The sequence below is a fragment of the Podarcis liolepis genome, assembly GCF_965112155.1.
Source record: "Podarcis liolepis genome assembly, chromosome: 12".
NCBI lineage: Eukaryota > Metazoa > Chordata > Lepidosauria > Squamata > Lacertidae > Podarcis > Podarcis liolepis.
The window spans coordinates 20,694,253-20,703,609 of record NC_139563.1 but is presented as its reverse complement, the minus strand read 5'-3'; the positions used below and the strand labels follow the sequence as shown (position 1 = coordinate 20,703,609).

General features: G+C 43.4%; 1 protein-coding gene across 1 annotated transcript; it reads right to left on the bottom strand.

The window, feature by feature from the left end:
- Positions 1–8,973: 8,973 nt before the first annotated feature.
- LOC310690346 (microtubule nucleation factor SSNA1-like) lies at positions 8,974–9,357 on the bottom strand (the record flags this gene model as incomplete). Its single annotated transcript, XM_083469105.1, has 1 exon — positions 8,974–9,357. One exon carries the CDS (start codon positions 9,355–9,357, stop codon positions 8,974–8,976), a length of 384 nt encoding a protein of 127 aa, XP_083325231.1.

Here is a 9,357-nt window from a genome sequence, read left to right as displayed (position 1 = left end):
GAAGCAAGCCCATAGGAAATTTGTTTTGCGAAGCACCTCCAAAACGGAAAACCCTTTCGTCTAGCGGGTTTTCCGTCTTGCGAGGCATTCGTCTTGCGGGGCACCACTGTATAGTGCTCTAATCAGAGAAGTGCAAATTTCAAAGGACGTCTGCGTTCCGATTCTTACATCATATCGGAAAATGCAATTGGGTAGGCTTGCCTTTAAATGCAAACTGGATGAAATCTCTTCCCTACCCTAGTGTACACCCAGCAACTCACACTCCCTTTTTCAAACCACTTTTGGCTGTTTACACCAAATGGAGCACATCCTCCCACACGCCCTCTCTAGCTGTTAAGCAGTTGTTTCACTCCCCCCCCCCCCGCCCAAGCCACAGCCTAACTCAGGCATAGGCAAACTTAGACCTCCAGATATTTTTAGACTACAGCTCCCATCATCCCTAGCTAACAGGACCAGTGGTCAGGGATGATGGGAATTGTAGTCTCAAAAAACATCTGGCGGGTCGAGTTTGCCTATGCCTGGCCCTAACCCTAACCCCAATACCAGAAGAGGAGAAAAGTGCCTAAATCTACAGAGTACAATGGGATAAGGCGAGGGAGAGGCTGGACTCCATTTCAGGTAAAAATACACTCCACTGCCTCATGTGAATAGTGCACACGCATGTTTAGCATGCACACATTTCCCATCCAGCCTAGTTTGGCCCTAAGTTGCTGCAAATATAAGCAATTACTGCTGAGAGACGGGTAAATGCAGGCAACTTTTGCTAGGAGGCTTTTCTGCTGCGTGCCAGTAGGAAATGAAGATGATCGTGTGTTAATTGAAGAGAGAAACCTCATTAGCTCATGTGCAGCTTATTAGCTCTTTTAAAGGGAGCAGCCCACAGAGGGTGACCCAAAGCCACATGCAGCGCAAGCGCAAATAATGGAGCCACAGCATGCGCAGCAGCCCATGGTAAGCCACAAGTCTGGTTTCTGTCAGCAGAGACAAGAGATTCGTTGTCCCCTTGCAAATCCCTCCAGCTCTGCTGAGCATTAAAACTTCTGCCTCATGCCTGATATAGTTGACTCCCATTTTACAACAATGTTAATTGCAGGCATAGGCAAACTTGGCCCTCCAGATGTTTTGGGACTGCAACTCCCATCATCCCTAGCTATCAGGACCAGTGGTGGGATGATAGAAGTTGTAGTCCCAAAACATCTGGAGGGCCACGTTTGCCTATGCCTGGTTAATTGCCTCTCCTCCTTCCAGCTCTACTTTTCTGACTCTTTTAGGACACCGTAGTCCCCAAAAGCCTGACCTTTTCAAAGAATGCTACATGAAAACTATTTTTCAAGTTAGAGTCTCGGGATTGCCGTATCTTTATACTGAATGTGCAGATGAAGAATCTCAGGGTGTCAGCTATGCCCAGTTCTCCTCCTTGAATAGCTTGCATGATGGTTTTTTCAGGTGATGAGTTTATTTTTCCAATATAATACCATTTTGGTATGGGTGAAGCATGGAGGGGTGGAATCCTCAGCTGTATATATCAAACGCTTGTTTGCCCCACATCACAAGGATCTTCCAGGATGAAGTGAGGTGTACAACTTCACCGGGTTAGAAAACATCATGAAAATTGGTCTAGAATAAAGACAATAAAAATGGGACTTTTCATAAGTCAATATTACCCACAATACATGCTGTGAGCGCAGCTCAACTTGGCCTATTCTCTCTCTGTGGCACTACTTACACAAGCCAATGTCGTGCCTTCAGATGTGCTTGGACTACTATGGTCCAACAAAACTCCTCTGAATACTACTTCTTCTTTGGTGATCACTTGTAGCCAAGTAAGATTTGGCTACAAGTATTCAGATACAAATACTACTACTACTACTACTACTACTACTACTACTACTACTACTACTACTATTATTGCCTTCCATTAAACACATTTTAACAGTGAGTCCGTAAGCGACTGTGGAGGCCAATTCTGGATCCACACGTCCTTCCACAGTGGGTACATAGGGAGGGAGTTGATCACGGTGAGGGTTTGCCAAGCGTGCCTTCCTCTTAGCGTGTTTCTTCCTTTCGTCCTGAGTTCGAGCGTCTTCAAAGCCCAAGATACCACTACTACTACAGCTCAGAACTTGCTGGATAAACGCAGGACGAATTTCTCCCACAAGAGACAAAGGAGCAAAATCCCAGTGCTGTGGCAATCTCTAAATCCAGAATAATCCCACAGATTAAATTTTATGTATTTAGTGTACCCTCATCAGTGGCGCTACCTAGTGATTCAGGAGTAAATTTAGAATAAATGGAAGTTAAACACGAGGGGCAAAAATATCCCGGACAGGTTTCCTTCCTACTATTTCAGCTCAGGATATTAACTTGACTGAGCGAACTGGGATAGACAATGTGGTGCCCTTTGGATGTTGCTGGACTACAACTCCCATCGTCCTGCCTGAAACTGATGCGCCATAGCTAGGCGCTATACCTAGACCGTGTCCTCCCTTTGAAATCCAAGCATCAGTGACTTCCTGAATGATTGACATTTTCAGCGTGGAATGCAAGACGGGATGGAATGCAGCCTAGGATGCTCTTCGGCATGGAACAGTCCTGTGTTTCAGAGAAAGTATGAGAATGACATGCCGTAAGTAGTGGGTGTGTTTCTCACATTAATCTGCCTCTGGTTGATGATTCCATGGGAAAGAGCCATGGGAGGCGGGGGGGGGGGCTTTGGGCCTCCTGCTGTTGCTGAACTACAATTCCCATCAGCCCTTGCAAGCCTGCCCAATGACCAGGGATGAGTAACGTCCAATATGGTGTGGCTGCTTTGTTCAGCTACCTATCCTAGAGTGCGCCTGCGAACAGGCCTAGGCAGCCATTTCTGTTCTCTTGCTGCAAGCCACAAGCCTTGATTGGTTAATTATTGCCCATTAACCAGCACTCGGTGCAGCGGCCAAGCCATTAAGCAGGGCAGCATATGGTTCCTAACAGCGCTATTAACATACCTTTAGGGAGCATTTCCTGAAGCAGCAGGGCATTTCAAGGGGTAGAGAGTCGCTTTGCTTCTTTTTGAAACGAGCTCACTGGTTCAATGCCTGGGCCCAGGTGACAAAAACCCACATCGTGCCTCAAACAATAGCAGGTGCCCTTGGCTGAGACAAGCATGTGAACATGCAGCAGAAGAGCTACATTGGGAGACAATGCCTTGATCTCTCCTGCAATAAATGAGTGGCGAGCAATTCTGGACTTAGCTAGATTGGTAAAGAAAAACCGATTTATATGTGTTTTATATGCGATATAACATTTTGCCACCAGGTGGCGCTGCGGAGCCCGTGTTTTTCTCTACTTGTTTTCCCTGTTTAAATTTACAACATGTTTAACTGAAGCGCTTCTTTGAAGTGTCTTCGATCCAGCCTATGTATTTACTGCATGGGGGGAAGGTGTGAAAAAAGTCCAAAGACTGAAAGTTCAAAAATAAATGAAAGCACATTTGCCAGGTCTCTCTCTGCAGATCTTTGGGAAGAGCAGTTCAGGATGCTTCCCTTTCCCGCCCGCCCCGTTCAGCTTTTAACATGATCTGATTCTGCTGCCGCTCTGCATTTTGATTGATTGATTATTTCTTTGCTGAGGTGTTTTGGTTTCATATTTTGACATTCTGCAGTACCCTTGGGAATCTGCATGGTTAAGAGGTGGGACATAAATATATTTAATAATAATAATAATAACTCCTTCATATCTGAATTGTGTCATACTTGTTGAAATAAAAAGGACAGCAAACAAAACGCATAAATAAGAAAATATTCCATTGCATTTTCTCTTCTCTTTGTGAACTGATTATCTTCAGGATCAGATCTGAGCACTGCTCTTCTTGCCTTTAACCATCAGTGCTCCCATTTTTAAAGCAGCAATGCTTGCTCCCCATAATTACAGAATACACTGTTTGCAGAACATATCTGATAGTTTATGCTCTACTTCTGTTATTTTACTGACACAGTTTTCTGTTTTGTGATATATGCAAAACACTTAACCAATGCAAAAAAGAGAGAACTCTCTCTTTTGGAATTCTTCAGTCGCAAAAATTCTTAAACCTCTCTGGGTTTTCTCTTCTGATTATCGTCTCCTTTTCCAACATCTATCTTATTCCTAATCTTTCCATCACGTCAGGCAGATCGTTAATCATGCTGCACATCTGCTTTGGGTTTCAGGATGATTCTAGTTCAATAAAATATAGTTTCTTAACCCATGTTTTTCTGCTTTGTACTCTGGATTTGTGATCATTTCTTTTGGCATCTCAGATTCTATGGAGCCCAGAGTGTATAAAACGTATGTTATCTACACATACTGGTTTCATAAACTGGAATTGTTTCCATATCTGTTTATACAGATTGCACAGATCCATTATAAATAAGAATGCCATTTGTCACCTTGCAAGCCTTTCTTCTAAGGATGGAATACATATATCTGTTCCTTACTGCTCCAGAGCACTGACATCTTAGCTCAGCTTAGCTGGGCAATGGCAGCTGGTAATATTTTCATTTCATAGGGTTGCAGTTTTCATCTCAACAGAAATTGCACAGCACTTATTTAGTCATTGCGCATGTGCAGAGTGCCATTGTCTCCTCCTCTCTAAACCCCACTCCCCAAATGTTCTCTCCACGTCTATTGACAAAGAAACAGCTCCAATGTAAGAGGCCCAAGTATGATTTCCAGACAAGATTGACTCCATACCTCTTACTTAGAAATTAAGCCAAGACACACAGCATAAGTTTTCAAAATTTACATCTATGCATCCATTGCTCTCAAAAAACCTAAACATAAAAAACGCAACAAAGGCTTTCTTTCAGTTGCATGTAGTTTTCCTTCCCCCCAAAATCTAAGTATTCATTATCCAAAACATTGTTTTCCTCTAAATTAAAAGAACAGACTCTTCCAACCAGTAGGGGAAAACATGATTGTTTCATTTGAGTCAGGATACAACAGAACACACCAGAAAATATTTGCCATGCATGACTCGGTCCTGAAAATGTGAAGCAACGATCTTTGTTCATGTGCAGAGTTCATCATACCACAGTGATTGTAGTCAACTCTATAATGTCTGAGTTTGGGGAGAATGTTTCCAGGTTTGGGGATGGATATGAAATCGTATCCAGAAAGGCAAAGACCCCAAACTATTCACTTCAGAAATTCACTAACAAACCCACAAAGAATAAGGGAGAAATGATAGGGACCAGGGAAGTGGCTTACTGGTAAAACGGATCCACATACCTTTTCTGAAAACGAGTCTGGAAAATACTCTGGAATTGCAAATGGCCCAGTATCTACATTACCTACCCTACTTCACCCTGCAGCTGCAGTAGTTTTTAATGAGTGAATATAGGAAAATGGTTGATACAGAGCTTATTGCAACACACAAGCCACCCTCTCAATGCCCCAAACTTATTTTAAAAGTAAAATAAAATAAAATATAGCTATTTATTGTAGAATGAGACTCACCCTAGTTCACAGTGGTCTTTGAGATGCTCTTGGACTACAACTCCCATAATCCCTGACCTTGATGGCTAGGTCTGGTGGGAATTGTATTTCAACAGCATCTGGCAGCCCCCAAGTTCCCCAACCCTGCTCTGATGGAAGTGACTGAATTGGGCTGCAATTTTGTGCACGCTTAACTGGGGGCAAAGGGACGCGGGTGGCGCTGTGGGTAAAACCTCAGTGCCTAGGACTTGCCGATCGTATGGTCGGCGGTTCGAATCCCCGCGACGGGGTGAGCTCCCGTCTTTTGGTCCCAGCTCCTGCCCACCTAGCAGTTCGAAAGCACGCCCAAAAAGTGCAAGTAGATAAATAGGTACCACTTTATAGCGGGAAGGTAAACACCGTTTCTGTGTGCTGCGCTGGTGCTGGCTCGCCAGAGCAGCTTCGTCACGCTGGCCACGTGACCCAGAAGTCTCTTCGGACAGCGCTGGCCCCCGGCCTCTTAAGTGAGATGGGCGCACAACCCTAGAGTCGGACACGACTGGCCCGTACGGGCAGGGGTACCTTTACCTTTAACTGGGGGCAAGCTACTGTAGGACTAACCTCCGAGGAAGCAAGTCTAGGCTTACGCTGTTAAGCTTAGCAATGAAGAGGGCTTTGATGGGAGAGCAGCATGCAGAGCCCTCTAAAGTGTCTTCTTAGGGGTGAGAAAACAACAGTTGGCCAGAGGCTTCCCTCTCCATTCAGCGAGGGATACTCAGCAGCTGCCGCAATCATGTGCCGCAACTCTTAACATGACCTCATTTAGCTTGATAAATTAACTGAGTCTTGCAAGGCTTTCTTAAGAGAGCAGCAGGATGCTTATGAGTGATGTAAGTACACTTTATTCCACAGACTTATTTATGTAGGCAGCGGATTCCGAGAGCGTATTTATGGTGCAGACAAATTTGGCTTAGGCAGCTGGAACTCCGTACTTTTTTCGCAAATAATCACTGGAATTATCACATTAGTTTTGGAAGATGATATGAGTGAAACTGACAGATAGAAGACCTAAGGGCTTAGGAGGCTTAATTTTATCCTAAAACCCATCCCCACCAAATGTTTTCAAATTGACATCACAGGCTTCGGGATTATGCACTATTGGCACTTCCTTGTGAGCAGAGTTGGAAGTGGAAAATAAAACCAACAGTTACCTAACTGCTTGATTTGATGGGTGCAATCAATCAAAAAGTTTTGAAGTGACTGGTTAAATGTGCTTCATTAAATCAAAATATACCTTGAGTTAATCAAGTGGCTGCATACTTAAGTCACCATCCTTCAAGGGACGCTTCTCTGCAAAAAGTGCCGGACCAATATATTTTGCTGCCTGAGGCGAAGGACAAGGTGGCGCTCTCCCTTTTCCAGACGTTGAGAGAAGAGAGTTGACGCTTATGTCAACATTGCCAACAGGACTTCATGCTCCACAGCAGGCTAGCAGAGCACATATTATTTATTGTTATTATTTTAAACTTATTTTTCATTTACTTGTTTCCCATAAGGCATCCCAAAAATGATTCACAATATAACCACCTATATAACTTACCTATATCTTTTTTTTTTAAGCACTTATAAGCACTTACAGTCCTGAAGCTATAGACACAGATATGGGAGACACATGCTTCATTGTCGGTGGGGCAGGTGAAGGTGTCTGGTTTTGCTGCTGCTGATGTACCATGGCATTTATTTTCTCTGCGCTCCTCCCAGCGGTCATTCCTCCACTGGTCACTGCTCTGGATGCACAACCTGACTGCCCCTCGTCAGGCACATCAATAATTACAAGCACAACTTTACTAGAATTAGCTATCACCCTCAAAGGCAGAAAATGAAGGTTCAATTAATAGGGGAAATGGAAATTTAGACAGCAGTTCTTTATACAGCTGCTGCCCACAACTACCAATATTTTGGAGGCATAACAGACAGCAGCAATTTGGCATGCTGGAATGCTATGTATATATTTCTATATAGAGAGAGATAGGGAGGGAGAGCAGCTTTTCCTGCAGTTGTTGGGACCTTGAGAATTGACTTGAGAAAGGATGCTGCCAGCGGGTTCCGTTTTTTCAGAGCCGTCAGCCAGAAGTCCCTTACTGTCATATGCTGATCTGAGGCAATTTCAGTCTCCTTACCTTCATCACTCCTGCCCAAGTCAAATAAAAATGTGTATGGCATCTATGCATAATCAGTTGTGGTTTTTTGGCAAGGAACTTTTTCATTGGTTGGTTTAAGTATTTTTCTTAAAACACTTTGTGGAATTGAAGGCTTCAAAAACATGATCAACAGGTATTCAGTTTTGAGATTTCAAATGCACATCCTGGAAAACAAATCATGTGCAAAGTAGCCTCCATGCGCATTTTTCCACGTATTGATTTATATACAGCACTCCTTTTCTCTATACAGGCAAGAATGTCAACTCTGTCCTCCTGCATCAGTAACATCCTCTTCACATTTGTTAAGCAAGATTTCACTGTGGGGATATTCCATGACTGCCACCACAATTGCTCGGACAATCCTATTCACTGTTGCACACACTTTTCCTGGGGTGGACAATTTTCGATCTCCAAGGACAATTCAAGATAAAGGGCCAATTCAGAATCACAACAATAAGACAATTGCCATGGGCAGCGTATTTCTCCTGAAAAGCATATTTAACATTTTGCATTGTATGATGTGAATTGTATTGTACACAAACAATATACACCTTTGTTAAGAGGACAACTGCTGCCTCTAGAATAGTCAACTTTTTTCTTTTTTTTGCAGTGTCCCCCCCCCCAAGGAGGGGCATTGTTATCTTCTGAGCTGCTGATGTAACGCCTTGCCATCGGCTTATACCTCAACGCTGGTGAGGGCTGGGTACTTTGCATAGATCACAGGTGAGTTTGGTCACTTAGGGATGATGTAATCCAACAGCCTGAAATGACTTGAGACTGGGACCCCAGAACCCACTGGCTGAGAGAGGTATGTCCCTGTCTTCCAAGGAGCTCCTTTGGAAGGAGTTGTTGCTAGTGTATTACAGTTATGAAAGGACACAGTAGAAGCTTGCAACAAAAAAGTGGGAAAGCCCTGCAGGATTTACCCAAGTGTTATGTCCTAAATCCTTCCCACATGGCCCTCAGACGCATTACTGGAACCGCAAACATTTTACAAACCAATTCTTTCCTTTCTGTTCCAAAAATAGTAGATGCTGCACTGTTGCTTTAAGCACAGCCCGTGGTATGTATGCTGAATCCCAAGTACTCTGTTCACTGATCCAGCAGCTGCTAGGCTCCTTGGATCATGTGTCAGTTGGCTCTAACATGTAGTCCTTGCAGCATCTAAAACAATCTTAGGATAAGCAGTTAAGTTTTAAAGAACTTTATTTTCAACTTGTTTATTGCTTCCATGATATTCTTTATAAAAAGTAACAATTGATACATAATAAAAACATTAATAAACCCACCAATACAAGATCAAAGTGGGACATTTCTTGTATATAACTTTTCACAAAGCCTAGTGCTGCGTTTGTTGGAGCCCAAGTGTTTGAATATCCCCAGTCACATTTCTATTTAGCATTATCGTTTTGTCTAAATTCCCCGTTTCGGCTTTCAAAACGTTCAGCAGCATCCTAGAGCTTTCCAAGATCTTCTCGTAAGTCAACGCTGCTTCGGCAAGAACTTCATCAAGTTTCTTCTGTGCAGCATTTTTCTGTGCTAAGTTTTCACACACACAATCTAGTTGTTTTGTCAGTGTCTCGATTTTATCCTGGAGCCTACTCTTTTCCTCTTCCGCTTCCCTGATCTGCTTGCTCACTTCTTCTCTTTGCATGTACAAGTCTTCTATATGTTTCACAAGTTCGTTATTATAACCTTGCAGAACAGCCCCCTGGTGAGTCAT